This window comes from Acanthisitta chloris, unplaced genomic scaffold (assembly GCF_000695815.1).
Source record: "Acanthisitta chloris isolate BGI_N310 unplaced genomic scaffold, ASM69581v1 scaffold16013, whole genome shotgun sequence".
NCBI classification, from domain to species: domain Eukaryota; kingdom Metazoa; phylum Chordata; class Aves; order Passeriformes; family Acanthisittidae; genus Acanthisitta; species Acanthisitta chloris.
In genome coordinates this window covers 5,172-27,240 of record NW_008664440.1, presented here as the reverse complement: position 1 = coordinate 27,240, position 22,069 = coordinate 5,172, and the positions used below count along the sequence as shown (strand labels likewise).

Here is a 22,069-nt window from a genome sequence, read left to right as displayed (position 1 = left end):
AATCAACCTGGTTGGAAGAGACCTAAAGGACCATTGAGTCCAACCCTACCGTCGTCACTAGACCATGGCACTAAGTGCCACATCCAGTCTCAGCTTGAAAACCTCCAGGGATGGTGAATCCACCACCTCCCTGGGCAGCACATTCCAATGCCTAATTACTCTATCCGTAAAATTTCTCTTCCTAATATCCAACCTCCCCTGGCACAGCTTGAGTCTGTGCCCTCTTGTCCTACTGCTGGTTGCCTGGGAGAAGAGACCAACCCCCACCTGACTACAACCTCCTTTCAGGGAGTTGTAGAGGGTGATAAGGTCTCCCCTGAGCCTCCTCTTCTCCAGGGTAAACAACCCCAGCTCCCTCAGCCTCTCATCATGGCACTTGTGCTCAAGTCCCTTCACCAGCCTCGTTGCTCTTCTCTGGACCTGCTCCAGCACCTCAATATCCTTCCTGAACTGAGGCAGCTCTTCCCCCAGGTGCCACCTGAAACCCAGGCTAGAGTTGCAAAGCATCATCAGGGAGGTATTTTAAAAAAACCCCAAACCAACCAACCAACCAGAACAAAACAAACGCCACAAACAAAAACAAAATCCAAAACCAACCAAACAAGAAAAATGCAAAAAACACCCTGGCACATACCCATGTGCTTACAAAGGACATCTCTCTTGGCTCTAACACAACACTTGCATTTTCCATTTTGAGTTTCTTTCTCTCTAACTATGGCACATCCTCCACCACCATGTCTATAGCCATACCTCCATTGACACAGCTGCCCAACAGGTGAAGACAGACGTGCCAACTGGACACACAGACACTGGCTGGCAGACCTGAGGGCTCAGCAGCACACATTTTGTACAGTGCCTCATGACTTCTCTTCTCTCAGCAGTATTGCTTAACATACTCAGTCTGTTGAAGTATATGAGCCACCATCATGCCGTGACCATATAGCTACACTGATAGGATAGCAGTGTGTGAAACTGCCAGACATTCCTGATATCAAAAGGAAAATAATGTAGATACCTAGGCTTGACTCACAGCAACATTAACAAGGTAACAGGGTGAGAAACTGACAGATACTATAGAAAATAAAAAGGGACATAGGTTCCTTAGAGAATCTCTGAGTAGGCACTAGTTGCCAAGTCATTACCAAGGCATTGAAATCAAACAAACATACACAGCAAAACCCAGGGTATTTCCATGTTAACACCTATGGCCACCAATCATCATACCAAAATAAAGCCTGAAATTACTCAAGTGAAGTCATGATGAAGTCATGCTCATTAGTAAAGACAAATGGATAAACAGTATAATTATGATCAATGTCATAATGCAAAATAATGAAGCAAATACAAAGCAAGATAAATTCAAACAACTTTTTAATGCCTAATCATCCTTTAGTCCAACTTTCATTTCACAATCTTCTGTAAATATTGTAAAAAATAATTTAAAGCTATAAATTAAAATGTTCCTTTTTTTGGCAATTTTCAAAATGAGATGTTTTCCTCTTGATGGTTTTCTTCTCTCAAATGTAATCTATGACTGATCTTGAAGCCTAACATTCCTTTCTGCTATTGTCAAACAAACATTTTGATCCAATCAATCATATCCTTTCTAGCTTCTTCAATATAAGGTTTATCATCAGGTTTCATATCTTCTGGTTTCAGTTGTGCAAAGCCATGAACTTGTCCAGGATAAACTTTAATTTTATATTGAACTTTACAATACTGTTGCAACTTCTCCTCTAATAAGGTGACCTGTAAAAGAAAGTGTTTTTTCATTATGTTGTGAAGGTTTTTTAAGTTTGCCAAACTTGCTGTTTATTATAGAGAAAACTGCTCTTTGGGATGTAAGGCAAACATTTTCTCTAAGTATGGCTGAGTCTAAGAACCTCAACAGTTCTGGCAAAGATGGTTTGGTAAATCTCATTGCCATAAAGAACAGGCTCGAAACCTATACTTTGAGCTCTGATCTTGAGAGATCATATTCCATAAACCTTAATGACTGTGCCAGTCCAGATTACTTTGATAGGCTTACTAACAGAGTTCAAGAAAACACAGAGGGGTTTTGTTTTAGTTTACTGTACAACAAAAAGACACTGCCTCTGCACAATCCTTTGGTGATAACTACACACATGATTTCATAGAGTACTAATCCTTTGTTTATGTACCTGTATACATTTGCAGACACATTTTTGTGCTTATTTCCATTTAAAAATCAAAAAATAGAAGAATGAACACTTATTTTTCTCCTCAACCTTAATTCTATTCATTGTGCAGATTAGAAACAGCACTGTAACTTATTTCATGTTCTTTGTTTTCCCCTCACTGAACCCTTTACTCCTCAGTGCAGAAAACTATGTATTCGTGCAAGAAACAAAAATTCTGCATTAAAAGACAAAATCCTCAATCTGCACAGAGAGAAAGCTTCAGAAGAAAAGAAAGGTATGGTTTCAATGTGTAACACATGACAGAAAAAACATGTTTAGTAAAATTGTGCTGTGGCAAAAAGACATGTTCACCATAAAATGGGGACAGAGAGTGAAAGATTTGTTTCCCTGTGCAGAGAAGACACATACGAGGTACAGATCAACATGCTGAATAACACAAATGGAAGTAAATATTGACTGTCTTCTGCATTCCCAGAGCACACTGCCAGTTCCCCGATCAGACCTTATCCCTACACAACAAGCTGTGCTGGAGTTGGTGTTTTAGCCTTGTCACTGAAGAAGAATAATTTATGCACAGAAGAGGGCACCATATTCCTACTCATATATTTATCCAAGCTTTCAGATATGCTTATAGTAGGGGTCATATCAGAACACAGATGGCAGCCAGGAGTCAAAACAGAGTCTACAGGTTGTTGTCATCTAACCTAAAATTCATGGCCACTCTTCTGACACAGTTAATTTTGTCTGCTTAGACCAAAAGCAATTAGTCATTGGTCCCCATCATCAGAAAGTTCAGTTACTAAGCTGAAACTACTTTTTTTTTTTTTTTCCATTCAGTGTCCAGGTTCAGTGGTGTAACTACCTGATTTCTCATCCACAGCAGTAGTATCCAAATTTTTGAGATGCTTGGCTCATACCAGTTGGATCTCCCTGCCCAGTTTCACACTCTGCTTATCCAGCACTCAGAGACTGATGACTGGTCTTTACTGCATCTCTCACCTCAAAAAAAAGCAGCTTTGAGTAACCTAAGCAAGATATGAGGAAGCTGGACTATAAACAAAACAATCTAGCCCCTCTATTTTATTTTTTTTTTTGTATCAGAAAATTGTTTCTAACAAGGATTTCTGTGTGGGATAAATGAACTTTGGGAAAAGAAAATGTATTTCCAGTACAACAGCTTACCTGATCCAGAGATATAGTGTGGTCTTTCTCACCAAAAATGAAGAATGTGGGATTTAGTAAGTTATATCTTTCTTCAGAGTCTCTAATTATTCCTATAATGTTTTGAGAAATAGTCTGTTAGTGAGGTTAATGTTCTTGCAAGATAAATGGCAAATTAAAAGACAAAATTTTATTTGAGTTTACTCATTAGGTACATTATTTAGATCCGGAGAGTTTCCATTTAAATGGAGAAAAAAAGCATTTGGAAAATATATTTCCTTGCTCTCCAAGCACTAAAATAAGATTAGAAAATTTTTGCGCAAAAGCAATTTTTTGCTTGTTTGAAGTATTCTTAAATTTTTTATACCAATATAGTATACTGTTGAAATAACCATAATAAAAATCTGCAACTCACCTTCGAGTTGAGTATTTACAGAAATTGTTACAAAGCAGTAACTAGAGTTACAAACTATGCATAGTCATGTGAACCCAAGTAAGTTTTCATGTGTTCTACACTACCATAGTGGGACACCCCAGCGATTAATTGAGGATTTTTCAGCATCAAGTGATGTACTGCCATTCCACCCCAGGAAAACCCAACGATACCAATCTTCTTTGCACCGCATTGTTCCTTTAGATACTTCAAGACAACATCAGCTTCCCTAAGACATATAAACAAAAGTAAACTAAGGAATCTATTGCAGAACCAATACTTGACAGTTCAAGAATTAAATTACAAGAGATACATGATTTTTTTTTCCTGTGTCTGTACCCCTAATCATTTAAAACAGGGATTACATTAAAAAGCACATGTCAGCCCAGAGCAGAGGCTTCTATCTCTAAATGGGAGTTAACATGCCTGGTCCTAGTTCAGCAAAGTGCGGGTGTAGGTACTTAAATACTTACCTGAATTGCCACCTGCTCCTTTGTTTTCAAAATAAGCAAATTTTTAATTGAATCGCTTTGTCTAGGACAGGACAACTAAGGACAAGACATATCTGCAAGTAGAACATCTTGCATTATGGACTGTAGGAATGGATAAGCTTCACTGTGCTATCTCTACAGAGTCCACTTATTTAGATAAAGATTTACCTTGAGTATGTCATTCCTGTTGCATGGGTTAATGTTAAAATATCCTACCAAGCCCACATGCAATAATGTTATACTAAAGTAGCAATTACTCAAGATTAAATTTTCAGTAACTATAATATTACAAAAACCCAGGTATTGCATGAGGTATAGTGCAAAAAATATGAAAATTGTTGTTAATGTAGGCAAGAGCAAGTAAATATATTTTTTAAATTGCTAAATTCTTAGGCCTCAATACTTTTATCTTCTTGATTATCTGCAGAGTTTGAAATTAATTTTAAATACAAACTGCCTATACTGATTACTATATTTTCAAGCATTAGGTATATTAGTATGGTCATCACCAGTTTGGTTAGGCTGCCAAAAAAACAGCCAAAGAGTATGAGAGTGACATGAAGAGATGATCGTGTCCTAGGCCTGTAGCCAGGGAGCACTCTGTGAATGGATGGGCTTTCTCAGATTTGGTTTGTTTGGAAAGGTACTAAGTAAGTCGTGCATGTGTTGGATTCCATGTTCTCTGAAAGAGCAACAGAACTGACGTTGAGGGCACCTACAAGTGCACCCTCAAAAGACAGCATAGACCTGATATCTTAATTAAGACAGTGCCCACGTATCTGCTCGGTCTTTGGAGTAGGGTTTTTTTTATAGTTGTTAGTCAATTGTCTTTTTAAAAAATTCAGTCACAGTTTCTGCAACTATATGGTCAAGAACTTTGCCGAGAGATGTTGAAGTTAGGCTATGACTTCTGGGACCTCTGGAAAGGGTCAGAAGAAAACTTGTGACTTACAAGATGGTAGCTGAGTAATAGGATATCAGTGCCTCACTATCATCTTCTGAAATTTTGGGCTGTGGTGATAGATGCTAAAGAAACAGTAATGCCTCCCATAACTCGGGGAAGTCTTGTTACAGGCACTGCTAGGCTCTACAGATAGTGGCCTCTCTACGTCATACTAAGAAAACCAGTATAGTCGATCAGATGTATCTTAGTTTTTGGGAAGTCTTGCAAAGTTTTATGGAGTGTTGCTCAGGAGAATATCATCTGCACCTATCATTATCTGCAAGGCAGAAAGCAGGATGGGCAAGTGACAACTGGCAGATAACATCAGCAGTTGTAGAAGAATTCTCCTTCTTATCTTGAGGAACTGGAGGCAGAATCAGCACTTGTGGGTGAGAGTGCTGGATATTTCACAGCCTGTGAAACCCTGTGAGCCTGTATGGCCAGTATAACATAGTTACAAAAGGGCCCAGGGAAACAAGACAGTGACAACAAGCAGAGTGATGGACAGAGCAGATGATCCTTTTCAAATACCAGCAAAGACAGTGCTCAGAACCACAGAAGAATCACTCAGAATAAGCAGTAGTGTTTGTGCAGCCAGCTTGCCCTGCTGTGAGGTGCTGTTGTTAACATTCGTACAAATTCCCCTTGTTTGCTGGTTGCTTTTTAAAGTTCAAACATGAATATGTATCTTACTTGTCTACTTTCATTGGATCGTGGTCTTTCATCCAGTCAGCAAAGTCACCCCAGTGATCAGTAGATTTCCAGGGTTCTGACCCCTTGAAGAAGTCTGGGCAGATGGCTCTGTGTGAGACATGGAATCAAGTTAATTTTCAAGTCCAGTTGGGGAGAATCTGTGGATGTGTAAATTTCTTCTAATGTCTTCTACTCCAGAGTACACATGTACATGGTTACTATCTGAATCATGCTTTACTCATCCTATTCTGGCAACCAGCAGAGTACATGTCTTAGCGTGGAAAAAAATCCCCACATATAAAGACTCATTATTTCCTTAGACACACTTAATACAAAAGTAAAGGTATTAAGCAACCCTCCTGATTCTATATAAACACATCTATACCTCTTTGCTATTAAAAACTAAAACAAATGTTTAAATGTTTGGTTCTGAAAAGCCTATACAATTTAAAATAAATACCAACATCTATCTCCTGATCACCCACGCTGCTACATAAGCACAAACACTGGCACTTCATGACTCTCCTTGCCACTTTGTGCTCAGGTAGCCATTTTTGATGGGGTCAGTCTTAGTAGATTTGGTGGTTTGATGGAAATGTTTTGTCCCCTTGCTTTTTTCTTCCTATTCAGACTGAAATGGCATGGTTGTCCTATGTGTGTGCGAAACATCATATGCCATGCCTAGCTTTGGGCCTGGTGGTCTATCAGAGCATTTAAGAGGTAGATAGGAAATAAAGTCGCTCACATGTATCCATGACGTGCAATGAAATCGACTATGAATCTAATATCTGGGAACCGCCATCCAAATACATCATGAACAACAATCACAGCTTTGTCTGTTAAAAAAGTTGGTCCACAAACATATGCTTTAAGGTACTCAATTTGTACTTCATGCCCAAGGCACCCATAGCGAGCTCTTTCTCCAGTATTATATAGAAAAGGATCAGCCATTTGAAAACCTAAAAAAAGGGGAAAAAAGACAGCAAGGAAGAAAAAATAATTTGTTAACACAAATTTTTAAGGGCAAATAAAGCAAGTACAGTGTACAGAAAGTTGTTCAATAACTTCTGTAAATAACATTTATATCCTTGTCTGAAAGGAGAAAGTAGAAAAAAGCAAAAGCAATGTTCCAGTGCAGAACGGCTCTTAGTCATTTATGTGTTATTAAGATAAGAATGAAGAGAAACACCAAAACCAAAGTTATAAAATTACAAACAACCTGCACATGTAGGTCTCGACACTCATATCACTTTTGTTTTGCACCCATGCAGCTCTGTCAGCACTGGTGTGAAGCCATATGGCTTCAAATATCACTCTCTCCTGAAGCACAGGGCCATCACGCTTGTCTGCATGGGGAGTCCCGTGCTGGTTTCTCTGAATTATTTGTAAGGACCTCAACTGCTACATTACCGTGTTCAGTGCTTCTCTCAGTGCTGGTACCTGCTAGCTAATCTGTGCTTTCTGTAGCAGCATCTCAGCAGTTCTGGGAGCCAATGTATTGGGTGCAGTTAGTGAAGGACTGCACTTAATGAATTTGTAAACTAGATTCCAATGCCTTGGGCTCCTATGCCCTTTAAAGAGGATTGCAAGAAAACAAGCATACATGCAAACCTCATTCAGAATATGTGAGAATATTTGGTTTTGTTCCTTCTCCAAAAGTGGCAATTACAGACAATGAGCCAGTAGATGTGCTAGACAGATTAAAGTCAAAAGTTGTTCTCACTCTCTGTGTCAGGAGCTTGGAATGGACTCGGTGCAAAAAGTAGATTGTGATCCTGTAATTAAAAGTAGTGTTACAATGCATCTATACAAGAAATCCAATTAAGTCTGCAGGGGCATTGTAAATAGCAGCATTTCCTAGTCATGTACCGACTTTGAAACTGTCCTTGGGGATACAGTACAGATGCATATACATTATGACTCTCTCTGCTTCATCATTTCTACACCAGCCTATTATTTTAGTTTGCTTTGTCATGTACTCCATTAAACTATCTAGTCTTTCCAGAAGTGCAGCAAATTCTGGTAAAAAGGATACCTTCCTCTGCTCTCCATTAACTACAGAGCAGCAGAGGGCTAGAATTCACAATGTGAAATTTTGCCTAGGCAATAGAGGCACGTTTGGAATCACAGTGCAGACAGACTGAAGAACAGAGCTGATGCCACAGAGACTCACCACTTGCTTATGCCTTACACAACACTTCCCAGTTTGCATGAATCACACAGGCTCAATAACAGCATCCAAATTTTATATGCATTTATACCGCTTTATACCTAAGATAATCAGCCAACAATTATAGTGCATAGACACTGTTCTTCCTCATCCTCTCCAAAACCTGGGGCTGCTGCTGCCAGATTTGGCAGGGGGAGCACTGAGGCTGAGCAAATACACTTGAATATAACCATAACTCTTGTCTGATAGTGTGGAGTAGAGACACAGGAACTGTGCAAATGTGGCTTTACTGCAAGATTCAAGCTGCTTCAGATGCCATGAGGCGCATGATTGTGCATCATTAGTAATCCCCTCTGCTGATAACCCAAAGCCGATTACATTTGTTAATTGTTCTCCCACTTTTCTCAACAACTCAATGTCCGGTTGGTGCTAGGAAGCATGAAATAGCCTGATCTTTGGGACTAAAACCATCACTGTTGGCATAATATGTAAGTGGAAGTTGTGACATGCATGGGATAGTATGTCCTAGTTTAAACTCCCCATAATACTTGAAGTGCCTGAAAATACTCGAGAGATCTGTTCATGCAGAAGCGCTTCCAGCCTCTCTTTTTATAACCTAAGATGAATGAGGTTGTTGAAGTGCAAGAGGCTGCCTGGAGAAACCACAGGCACTCCCAAAGATAGCTAACAATACTGCCTTCTAAGATGGCAGCCCCAGTCTTACTCCACTAAGGTCTTTTGTTCAGAAGGGCACAACCTATGGTGTCCCCTTCAAGGAAGTAGTGTTTAGGAGGTATGAAGCTATGCAATACTTGTGAAATAGCCTACTCCCTATCTGTTGGTTGCTTCCCAGCAACCATTCTTTTGGCCTGTATTCACTGAGACCCAGCCAGCTGGCTCCTCCCCAGGTACCAGGCTGAGAAGAAGAACGTTAGCAAATAGTCAGCCACACCTGGACTGCTTAGAAGTTTGATGGGATCCTGTTCAGTCAGAAACTTTTTTTGCTCCCGCCTGTTTTGTCCCACGCAACGTGGTGTGGCAAAGCAACAAGCCAGGATATTTCCTACCTATCATGCCTCACCTCATTCCCGCTTCCCACCAATTTCAGCCATTACACTTTTCCTTTTCCTGCTTTCCCTGTGGCACAGTTCCATGCAGGCAGCATCTTGCCTTTATACCCCACTCCTTATCATTGAGCTCCAGCACAGAGGAGATGCAGAGCCTGGTGGGAACACGGAAAAAACTGACATCTGCTAACATGGAAAAAAAGACTGATATCTATGAATCAGCTGTCATCCTTCACCTTCATCCTGCTCCTTAAGAGAAGGCATTCTTATAGCTTCTCCTTCTCTAAAGTGGTCCTGCTATTCCCTGGGTGACTTGATAGCATTCAGCTTTCATGCAAGTCACATAAAAAATGAGGAGAGTTAGTTACTATCATCATAAAGAAAAGGTAGGCTCCCTTGAGTGGTGGGACAGAGATGAACTGCTATATTTCTTGGGAGCAACAAATCACATGGTTAAATTCTGCTAAGTCTTAGTTTTCAATAGGAAAAAACAAATCCATACTTGCAAAGCGAGGTTAAAAATCTTTAAAAAAAACAACCAGGTGAAACAGAGGCAAAGATATTCCTAAGGATAATCTCCACTTCTAAGAAAGCAAGTAAGGAACACGTGACCTCAATGTGCTGTGCTGTTTGGCAGGACCTTGAACTACTGATGCCAAGATGTGACATCTCTGCCCTTTTGCTGGGTCAAGCAATAAACCGTTTTAAATGCCAGCAATAATTCATTTCAATGCTAAGTGCTCAACGGACCAAAGAAGAAAAAGTATGGAAATTCATTACCATAAAGGAAAAAAAATTATTATAATCCTTTAATGCAAACTTCCTACTGATGGACTAGTGTCCTCAGAGCTACTGCTGTGCCACAGCTTGTAGCAAGGACTCAAAATGAAATCCAGTCTTACCCAAAGCTGACAGCCTTTATCTTCACCTTATGCACTCCTTGATACTTGTCTTTGTGCAATTTTTTTACTGAAACCAAAATAATTGTCTGTCTTTAAAGGAGCAGGTTTTGCTGCATGTTTCATGCCTTTTCAAAGAGCTCTATATTATTGTGTAGCAATTTCAGATTTTTCTGAAATTTTCAGCACAGCTAAAAGTGGTTATCCTGTCTCTGCTGCCAACTAAGTCTTTATGGACCAGTTTGGCATCACATACCTGGAGTGCAGGATCCTGTTTTAGTCCAGCTTGCTTCTTCTGATCAGTGAGACAACAGCCAGATTTCTCTAAACACAAAAAGAAGAAAACCAGTTCTGCTGATAGTTTTGCTTCTGGTGCTGCCCATCCAGTTTCCAGGTGCTCTTCAAGTCTTCTGCAGACTTTGGGATTGGGAAGTGAGGAGGAGAGGCTTAGCACAGCAGTCATCCTGAACGGAAGGGGTGGGGACAGATCATGCAGAGAGGCAGGGTGCAACAGGCTCCTCATCAGTTGCCTTTACTCTACCTTTTATTTATTTATTATTAAGAAATTCAGAAAGAAAGATGCAACCAAACACTGTACTACACTATGATGTGTGTGATGAAGCCATTTAAGACACTGCAGAGGTTTTAGACCTCAGCACTTATAACTGAGACATTTAGCATCAGTGGTGCATTTGCTGATGTTTTTTTAAATTCAGAGATGCATTTTCTTGAAGAATATTCATGTGCTTTTGTTGTCCATAATAAGTGTCTTTAATGGAATTTGAGGCGAATAAAGGTGAATCTGTTCCAGCAAACTTGCAACATAAAAAATTAGGGACGTCTCCCTAGCGTATAGATTAAATATATTACAACCACACCCACAAGTATTCCCAACAAGTTGAAAAGTGTTCCAGGTTATTTTTGATTAGACTTGCTTTCAACAAGTGAGGAAGATTTGATTCTGTAGTGGCTCGTTGAAATTTTCCATTCTTATTTCCATAATGGCACTGTATGCAAGGAACATTAACATAGCCCTCAGGCTGATGTGTACTACAGCTTTCACTGGAGTTTGAGTGTGTGTGCATGTTGGGGGGAGGAAAGAGAGAGGCAAAAGAGCTGAAGGAAAATGACAATGAAATTTCAAGTCAAAGATCAATAAAGATCAATAAAGATCTTTTGATCATAAGTGTAAATGACAAACAAGTCCCACAGTCACCCTGCAGATTCTCAGCAATGCTGTGTGGTACTGACCACTGTGTAATCAGAGGACTGTGTAAAACAGCTGATGGATAGAGTCAGTTCACCAAACTCCAGACATTTACAATGATGATGTCTACATGTCAGCAAGGTGTCTACACTCCTACAGTCGTCATCAAGATTTAGGGTATGATTCACACTCCATAAGTGTCTCCTTTAGAATGAAATGGGTAGTCCCCTAGATGCCACTAGCTGTGCTGATCACAGAGTTTAATGGCAGTCAACCCACCTAGTGCAGGTGTGGATTGCTGTGCTGAGTGCATAATCACCCAGGCAGAGTGAGTCCAACCTCTGAATGCTGTGGGAGGTACACACAATTCAAAATTAAGGTCTGTCATGACCAGAAAGAGGGTGTTTGTCCTGTCTTACCTGTCAGTAGCTTTGCACTTCAGGATTGTACAGGAAACCATTAAAAAGATTGCTTATGTTCACTGAAAAGATATGGTTTATACTTTGATATTAATGGCATCTTGCTTGACCTTGTCTAACCCAATCTGGGTTAGTATTGAGGTACTGTCTTCCTACCTTGCTCCCCCAAAAACCCAGATGCGTCCACATCCCCTGTGGAACAGACTCAGCCATCAGAAGACTACATCTGATCCCACATGCATCTCATGACTGTAAATCCTGTCTTGGTGCCCAGCCTTGGGGTGGTTAGGGTGAAAGGAGAGCAAAGGACTCACTCTGCTGTAATGAAGCCTTTGCCTGAACACTGTGATTATGTTTGACCTTCAAACCCTTTATCATTTAGATCTCCCATACTTGGAGACTGTTTCTTTCCCTGTAAGGTACAATCATCTCTGTAATGGACTCAGGATTATGGAGGTCATTGCACCTGTGCATTTCCTGCAGCCTCAAGAAACTTATACAGTAATTTTTTTTATATCTGCTGTGAACATCTCTATTTTTAGGGTAAAAAAAAAATAAGTAAGAAGACAGACAGATTACTTGTTCAAACACAGGGTGGTGAAATTTCTCCTTCACCTGAAACACACAGCCTGGTTTTGGTTGGGTTTATTTCTTTTTTTTGTGAAGGTTTGCACCAATGCTTCTCCAATTGCTCCTCCTGGTTCTATAGAAATGGGTGTGGAACAAAACCGCAAAGTAAACTGTCACAGTTGTTGGCTGCTGGCAATTTTAGCTGTATGTTAATATAAGAAACAAAATCCAGGGATATGAAAACCTGCTGTCCCGAGGCAAAATAGAAAGGTATTCTCTCCCAGACAAATACTGATAGACAAAAACTCAGAAAGTCAAGTACTCTGGTGGCATCTAGTGCAGAAGTGAAAGTCAGATGGAGAAATAAATGGACAGGCCTAAACATGCCCCATTTACAGTCACCTGGTACAGTATTTGGAGTACTGCTGGTAACAACAGACTTGTCAGACAGTTGAAATCATTACAAATGCATTTATGTTGTAAAAAATCTGTTCCAAGCATCTATAATAAGTGTTGCTCTGCTTGCAGCCTAGAAGCTGCAGATGAGGCAAGAGGGACAGAGAGGCTCCTCTCTGTTTTTATGATAGGTCTCCTCTTTCCTCCTCTCCTGCTAGTGATAGCATCCTTGTTAAGAGGTTACCACTGCTGAGAGTATGTTGTGAGGAGCTGGTGGAGAAGTTCTCAGGAAGAGCTAGATTAGAGGCATAATGGGATGGGGTCAGAACACTGCAGCTCTGCAGAGACAGCTGTAATGCCATCTGTACCCAACATCTACCTTGAGCGCAAGAGGAATCCTTTGGGGTGGCTACAAGAGAGGAGCAGAGCTATTCTCTCTCACATCACTGAAAAGAGAGTCTTATTAGTGTGCTTGTAATTTGGAGATTGGTTTGGTGGTATTTTTTTCTGTGTGCTATCCTGATTCCTTTCCTTCCATCTAGTAAAAGGCTAAACTTATCTACTGGGAGGGAAGAAATATATTTCTGATAAATCTGATTTAATATTTCAAGTTTCTGGCTTTGGTCTCTAGCCAGTATTTGATTGAAGACCATTGGAAATCAGGCCAGCTCTTGTTACTGCAAGTCAAGGCTTGGTGGGAAGCTTACCATGTACAGCTACTTTCTCTGTCACTAGCAAAAACTAGTCTCACCGGTACGACTTTGTTCTTTACCATTTACCTAGCATGGTACTCTGGAGTTCATGGCTGCCTTTGCCTGGAGCATTACAAAAAATCTCCAATGAATCCTCTGATTTGGTTAGTAGTGAGCCATATCCCTGCTCTTTCCCATGCTTTCCTATGTGCCTAAGAAGAAAGGCTCCGAAGTCTGTCCTCTGTGGGAGTGACCTTATCTACTTCATCTGGTGCATCATTGGCAGGCATGACCATGTTCTCTGCACTGATCAGAGCACCCGTTGCTCCTCACAGGGCACCAGGACCCAGGCCAGGGTGATTGCTACTTCTTCACTATAAATCTTCGCATCTCTCACCATGCTTCCACTCCCTTGTGATTATATTTGCTGCTAAAAAATAATTGACTCAGTCTGTCATCATCTCTCCCCTTTGTCCTTCTCCATCCACCCCCTCTCCTGGCTTTCCACTCTACTCCATTTCTGTATGTTATTTGAAGCTCACTGGCATCAACTAGTTTCTGGTTATCCCTTTTAATATCCCTCTAAGTGTCCTGTTTTTCTTTTGGGTAAGCTAGGGTCAGCTCTCAGAGCATACAAGTACTTATCTACCTAAAATCAAAAGTATGGCTCTGACCACAGGGGCAGAAGGATGATCTACAAATTATGGTTTTCAATAGTTTTGTTGCTAGTTTGCTAGTTGGCAATGTAGAACCGGTTGACCCAACATCTTCTGGGTTTCTCATGCCAGACTTGGATTAATTTTTGTCTAAAAAAACCTGTAAATGTTTAGTCTCAAATTTCCTACTTTTGATGAAAGAACTTGTGGGATTTCAGAGGGTGTGCTTTCTGAACTTTATAGAAAAAGGGTGGAGTATAACTTTAATTATGGCAAAGCAATAACAGGAAAACTATTCTAATATTGCGGGTGACATGCAAAGAGGCTTATTAAAATTACCTAACACAGTCCAGGTGTTTCCAGGTTATTCAGTAGCTTGTCACTTTATTAAGAAACACTTTTAATGGAATTTCAGCACAAGGCACATGAGTCCAAATAATAATGAAAATTAATAGCAATATATAGAGAAAACAGTACATTTTGGAGCTTCACAATAGGTACCCCAGATCAAAGGCAGCATCACTGTTGCACTGAACACTATGAATGCAGACATGAGCAAGGCAATAGAATTAAGAGTACATGGATAATTGCATGGACTAAGAGCTGATTTCCTTCTTTAAAAAAATGAACATCTGCTTTGCGCACAATTTAAAAATATGCATAGTGTTTTTTCTTATGAAATATTTTGTCTTGTTGTCTAAAACTATAAAAATTCAAAATCCAGAAATGACTAAAAAGTACTTTTTTTTTTCAGATATCTACCATTCAGACTATGACTTTCAAGGATTAATTCATTCCATATATTTAGTCATTGAAAGCTGAATTTTGTATGCAGAATTTTCCCCATAAAATGTTTTTTCCAGGGCATAAGTCCTTTTTTCTTTTTCTTTTTCTTTTTCTTTTTCTTTTTCTTTTTCTTTTTCTTTTTCTTTTTCTTTTTCTTTTTCTTTTTCTTTTTCTTTTTCTTTTTCTTTTTCTTTTTCTTTTTCTTTTTCTTTTTCTTTTTCTTTTTCTTTTTCTTTTTCTTTTTCTTTTTCTTTTTCTTTTTCTTTTTCTTTTTCTTTTTCTTTTTCTTTTTCTTTTTCTTTTTCTTTTTCTTTTTCTTTTTCTTTTTCTTTTTCTTTTTCTTTTTCTTTTTCTTTTTCTTTTTCTTTTTCTTTTTCTTTTTCTTTTTCTTTTTCTTTTTCTTTTTCTTTTTCTTTTTCTTTTTCTTTTTCTTTTTCTTTTTCTTTTTCTTTTTCTTTTTCTTTTTCTTTTTCTTTTTCTTTTTCTTTTTCTTTTTCTTTTTCTTTTTCTTTTTCTTTTTCTTTTTCTTTTTCTTTTTCTTTTTCTTTTTCTTTTTCTTTTTCTTTTTCTTTTTCTTTTTCTTTTTCTTTTTCTTTTTCTTTTTCTTTTTCTTTTTCTTTTTCTTTTTCTTTTTCTTTTTCTTTTTCTTTTTCTTTTTCTTTTTCTTTTTCTTTTTCTTTTTCTTTTTCTTTTTCTTTTTCTTTTTCTTTTTCTTTTTCTTTTTCTTTTTCTTTTTCTTTTTCTTTTTCTTTTTCTTTTTCTTTTTCTTTTTCTTTTTCTTTTTCTTTTTCTTTTTCTTTTTCTTTTTCTTTTTCTTTTTCTTTTTCTTTTTCTTTTTCTTTTTCTTTTTTTCTTTTTCATTCTTTATTTGGTATGTGTTCCCACTTTTATCCCACTTTTCTGGAGAGGTACCTTTCATGAGTAGAAATCTGGCCTCTCCTCTGTAAACTCCCAGGGTGCACTTGAACAGTTTGATTTGGCTGAGATTTTCCAAGACATTGTTTTTAAAGCCAAGAGAACCCCAACATTTCCACTTACATATGATCCCACACAGGTTATACATCTTCTATGTGAACATTTAGGGGTTTTTTTCCTAACTGGAAAAAGGGGAACTGTTTGCTAGGCTCACTGATTACTGAATAAATCTGGCAAAAAATGACTATACTAAATCAGTGTTTTAAACTCCAAAACTTAAAACAGAGTGCCAGGAAAAAATAGCTTTTACCCTTGTTTTCTTGACTTTAAAAGTCCTGTTTTGCAAATATGTCTATGTGTTAGCAATCTTGGACTGTATCCAGGCAGCTTTGGACTGTATCCCACAAAATAATACAGACGCCCAAATGCAACATCAAAGAAACAAGTTTAAGGAAAGTACATATAAGAGCTTTTAATTATATAACAAGGTAATTACCATACATAAATCACTTCAGAGCAATCAAGGGACTTTGTTAAATACATTTGCAGAGAGCACCTGTTCTTATCCTATTTCTAAAATCATGAACTTTGGCCTAGCAGAAAAAAATTATGTTTCAGTGTAATCCTGCAAATGGTTGAGTCTGTGTACCTATCCTACAGTCTATGCCATTTGAATACAATGAGTTTCTAGGACTCTCTGAGCTGGAGTAAACATGTAATGGAGGGTCTCATAAGACAAAAGGGGTCCTGGCAGGGAAAGGGGCAGCCCCGCATGTGAATCCTGCCCTGCGCTGCCCAGGACAGGCACATGTACAGTGTACATTCCATGTGCAAGGGAACACTTGGCACAGAGAGGCCAACCATGCTGCAGTCACTGCCCACACTACCTGGTTCAGAGAGGATGTCTGCTGTCTGTGGCATCAAACATCATGCTGTGGAAGAGGTTGTTTCCCCCTGCCCAACCTGAGAGTTCAAACTTTTTCATGTGCTGTTTGTGCTGAAGCAGCTGTGCCAAGAGTGAACTCCCAAGCTTGCTCTTCCACAGCTAATCTGTGAATTAGTGAGTTTCAAACTGGAGGTTTCAGCAAGAAAATAGCATGAGCCTAAGTAGGAAACTTCAAGGTCTTTGCATCTTTGCTCTAAAGGGCTGATATTAGCATTTCCAGTACCTGACAATTTCCAGCATGCTGCTTCCTTCTGGGCTGAAGCAAATGGACCTCAGTTTCCTGACAGACCCACAAAAAGATCTCAGAGAGTTGGCAAGTTATAGGCCATTAAGCAAAAACCTTAGGGCCACTTTATTCAGTCCTTCATAATGTTCCACTCTAAGCAGCTACTAAAAGGCAGGTCCCTTCCAAAGACCTGTCTTGACCTGCAGCTCAGACCTCAGGACAAGCTCCTCTGTTCATTACAGCCTGTTCTCCTTGTTCAGGAGGAAAAACCAACCCAAACTTGAAACCTCAAGCTGGAATCAAATCCCCAGTCACCTGGTTCTTCAAAGAGACCAACAGTATCCACCACAGTTAATTAGCTCTCCTGGATTGCCTGGCTTGCTTGCAGGTTTGCCTAGGGAGCCATCCATTTATTATTTTTATAATGAAATCACCACTTGCTTTTACCAAGCCAGACCCCAGTGAGTTTCTTTTCCTTGTGTGCAAACCTTCTCATAAGTCCAGATGCAAATAAAGAACAAGTTCTCCAGGGTGTGGATGATCTTCCAGTTTGTTATCTGGACAGAGTGGGAGGGGAAAAAAAGGGAAATTAGCCATCTTCTCTGCAGAAGGAAATAAATGTGTCTCTACCATCACGTACTCTTTCTTGTGAGAGAGTGATAGACTGATATTAATGGGAAACATTTGTCTGAATGTCCATACAAAAGAAAAAACTCTGATATAAAGGAGATAGGAATAACACTTTGGGAGGAAGTCTTGGATACGCTGGTTCTGAAGGAAGGACCCAGGACTTTCTATCCGAGGCATACGCCTTCAGTGTGGCCCTGAAGATTTAACATAAGTGTGCTGGGTCAGAGATCCTTGTTCAAGCTACTGCTCCACCATGCCCATTCACATGGAGAGTGCCATGCCCACATGGCTACTTCTTACCCTCTGCCTTCTCTGGGAGATCCTGCCTTTGTACAGCCACTTCTGTTTTCATGTGAGTCAGAACCAGAAACCTGATTCCTATCGTTCCAGTCAGATACCAGAGTACTATTAGCAATTTCAACACTCCTTCTCTGGTTTGAAGCAGAAATCGGTGCACACTGCAGATCTCTTTCCCCGAAATTTCTTCAAAAGTGTCACAAAAACTGACTTTTAATCACATGGATTTGACTGATGATATGTGTTTATCCTAAAATATTCACATCTAGCTCATTTCAGTTTCTCAGAGTTAAAACCCATAGGTTAACCATATCTGCACATTATGCAACAATCATGGTTAAGTTCTTTCCTGTGAGAAGAGACATAAATGCCAATATTTCCAAACTGAAACCTCTGAGAGCTAAATGAATTCCCAGGGACAACTGTGAATTCATGTTCACAACACATCATGTGAACTGGGAGCAAATGGTAAGCATGGCATGTCTCAGAAGAACAGCAATGAAACTGTACATTCCTTAGTGAATTTGTGAACTATGCAAATAGAAAGTCAGAAATTAAACAACAGGCTCCTGCCTTGGCATTTGTAATTAAGGCTCCTGATTACCATGCAAGATGCTTTTATAATATAGGTTTGTTAAAAGGTCTGGTTTTTGTTTCCTGCTTTGATGGGATAAAAAGGTTTTGTGAAGTTTGGCAAACAACTGTCTTCCCTAAATACAAACTAAATCCTGCGCATTTCACTTGCATACACTCTAGAGTAAGTTTTTGATGTGCTTATGCTCATATTTCAGACAACTGATCTACTGGCAGCCATGTTGCTTACTCCTGGAAACCTCACGGGGAATCTGCAAACTTCTTTCAAAAGCTCTTAGGAATTCTACATATTCTTTAGATATGGTATCTTTTCAAGGAACTCTTCTTTCTGTGTTCTCCCAACAGTAGCTGAAAATCAATGATTATAACCTCCTTGTCATGCTTTTAAGTTTCTTTTCTCTTGTACTAAATGGCTCTCTATTAAATGGCTCTCTGTTTGTCTTAAATGCAAACTTTACAAAGAAGAAAAGAGACTTTTTGTTATTTTTCTTATGAAAACAAGAAATATATGATGTTTTCCAGTTTGGCATCTCCAGAATTAAAAAAACACAAGCATGACTGAGATGCTGAAGAAGACAAGTTCAAGCCAAGCTCAGAAGAGCCAAGCCAGTACAGGTCCCAGTTCTACAATGCACAACACTTTCCCAAGGCCCCATTCACTTTATTCCTCGGATTCCAAGAGGAACTTTGGTTTGTTCATGAGCACAACGCTAAATACATATGGCAATTTTCTATGTACAATGGATCCAGGTGAGTGATAATTTTTTAACTTTCAGCTTCCAACTTTCATTAAGATATAGTCATATTAAATAACCAAAAATGAGTAGGCAAATAGAGTGTCTGTGATGATATGTGATACTAAAGTGCAGGACAATAGTAAGTACCTTTTAGAAACTGATGGACGTCAATATAGTAACTAAAATACAGTAGGTAGGGAAACTGATGGAAAAATAGGTGGAAAAGTCACTGAACTGTAATTACATTTCAGAAAATGGTTTGTTGCTCTGCATATTATAAATATGGGTTTTCAAAAACAGGAAGTCTTTCTTCTCATGCATCTTCCAGAGGCAATCTAAATTCAGCCCTGTTTTGGTTGTGATAGCTGATCTGGAACTCATTCTACATCCAAAATCTACAAGCCAATTCAAAGTATACTGCAGGTCCAAAACCATTTCAGATATAATCATGAAATATGTATTAACATAGACACATCAGCATATATAACACAAACATAAATTTTCAACCCCAAATTTTAGACTGCAATGAGAAAATCTCAGCAGAAAACCAAGCACAAGCTCTTCTTGCCATATAGATTTCCAATTCACCTACATTCACAGATCCCCATTGCTCAGGCAAACTAGATAGTTCTGGGTCACCTCTCTTGGCTTCTTGGACTCCCTCCTGTTGCTGCAAGGTAAAGGCTGCTGGTGAGAACACACCAATTCACACATGCATGCTGCTCAGCAGGGCTCTGCTGACATGCTGCCAGATTAGCTTCCATCCTTTATGGCCAGGCTCACACAACAGGCTCCTTGCATGAAACCATTTGGTGCGTCAGTGCTGAAACACTTCCACACCTGCTTCTGCACCCTGCCTCCTGCCTGGTGGGGAGCTAAAGCCTGTCTCTTTCCTCTTGGCTTTGGACTGCTTGATACTGCCAATGGGACACTTTTGTAGTTAGCATTTTGCATATAATTTCCCAGATTTAGACCAAAAGTTCACTGAATGTCATTGGGGTGACAACAACCCCTACCTGGGTCTCACCAATAAGGCAAATATACAGACCTGAGGCATGTTCTTCCTCACATCACCCTGAACAGAGTGATAAGGGCCAGTCCCTAGGGCAGGAGCTGGGAGCAAGGTGCAGGGCAGCTGTGCAGGATGCTGCTTCAGATGTTGAAGGTTTCAGACACCTGGAAATGCCCTGGGTAATTTCAAGTAAAAGGTTTGCTTAATCCGGTGTCAGTATTCGAGGCAATAAGTTTCTCCAACATCGACAGCTTCTTGTTTCATGACCCATCAAACTGGCTGATGGCCCCAGCCGGGTGCATACCACCATGGTCCCTGCCTGGCCCCAGCGGTGCTCCATCTCCTCTGCTACCTTCTTCCCAGTGTCTCTAAACCACCTCCTGGGTCTGGAGCAGAGGTGCCCTCTGGTGGCACTCATGGACCCCTGTGACCTCTGGATCAATCCATGCTCCTGCTCTTGGTCTCCGGGTCTCTGTTGCCATGAGGCTCTTTCGCAGCACATTCCATAGTCTTCCTGTAGAGTGAGATTAGATTGATTGACCTGTAATTCCCTGGATTGTCCTTTTTTTGTTTTGAAAAGAGCTGTGATACTTCCTCCCCCCTCACCCCCCCCCATTTTCAAGGACCTTTCCCCATTACAAGTTTACTTTACTTCATGGAATCATAGGATGGTTTGAGTTGGAAGGGACCTTAAAGATCATGTAGCTCCAACCCTGCTGCCATGGGCAGGGACACCTTCCACTAGACCAGATTGCTCAAGCCCCATGAGCCTGGTCTTACACACTTCCAAGGATGGGGCACCCACAGCTTCTCTGGGGAAATTCTTCTAGTCTCTCTCCTAGCCCCTCTTAATCACCTGCACACACATCCCCCTGTCTTACCATACCCATCTTGGCCATGCTATTCACCATAATCCTTTCCACCATGCATCCATCTAGTTCCTGGCTGTTCTTCCTGCATTCATGCATGGCATGGTAGCACCACTGTCCAGAGGAGAAACTCTGTTTATCCAGTTTCAGCTCACCCACATCAGGACTGAGTTTGAGGGATGAAAAGAGAGTTAGTTGTCCATGAGCCTTTGCTTTCCTTGAAGCTACTGTGAAGTTCAGGCCCCTAGAGGCCTTTACTGTATAAAATTTTTCCCTGTCCTTCCATAGAAGTAGGATCAGGAGCTTGGCTCAGGGGTACCAGGAGTGTGTAAGGAAAGCAGAGATAATGCATTGCCTCAAGAAGCTATAAATAATAATGTGAAGATTACTGCTTTCCTCCTGCAGAAGATCAGTAAGAGAAGAGGAAAAAGGAGGAGAGGACCTAAATTTGGGGATCCAGGGAAAAAAATGAAAGAGGAGAATCCAATTTTCCAACCTGAAAATAGAAGTCCTGACTGGAAAATTTGGTATAAGTTTTTGACAGCAGTTTCTGCTCTCAGGGATCAGATGATAATGAATCAGAAAAGATAGGCTCTCAGAAGACTCTTCCTTCTAAAACAATGATAAACTAGACACTCAGTTTTAAAGTAGGGACTTACTCAGATGTTCTCCATGAAAAGGACAGATTCCAAACAAGCTTGTTCTCAAAAGCTGAATGGAGATGCTGAGCTGCTTAAATAGTCTTCAGGCCCTCTGAGGGCAAGGCCATGAGAAACAAATACCACGCACTGCCATTTCTGTGTGTATCATTATGTTTGTGAGATGACTCTTTCTTTAGCACCTTTAACCAGGCTGAGGCCCTGGCAGAGTCCCATCTTACATCATGACTGCATTAAAAAATGAGTATAACTAAACATTCACTTGACACAGAAAGAAGAGTGATAAAAATGTAGCTTTTGAGTAGTAAATATGTTTGACATTCCACATCAGTCATCCAAGTGAAAATCTACTTCACTAAGCCAAGCACTTTGCTTAGACATCAAAAACATTAAGTGGTTTCTTCACTGTGCTCTTTAACCCTGCACTGAAGGCAGTACA

General features: G+C 39.8%; 1 protein-coding gene across 1 annotated transcript; it reads right to left on the bottom strand.

The window, feature by feature from the left end:
* Window positions 1-1,569: 1,569 nt before the first annotated feature.
* Window positions 1,570-6,834, bottom strand: LOC103799064 (carboxymethylenebutenolidase homolog). The gene is made up of 5 exons (XM_009071357.1): window positions 6,629-6,834; window positions 5,884-5,991; window positions 3,843-3,985; window positions 3,345-3,436; window positions 1,570-1,749 (listed from the first exon to the last, which is right to left on the bottom strand). Exons 1-5 carry the CDS (start codon window positions 6,832-6,834, stop codon window positions 1,570-1,572), a joined length of 729 nt encoding a protein of 242 aa, XP_009069605.1.
* Between the last annotated feature and the right edge of the window lie 15,235 nt (window positions 6,835-22,069).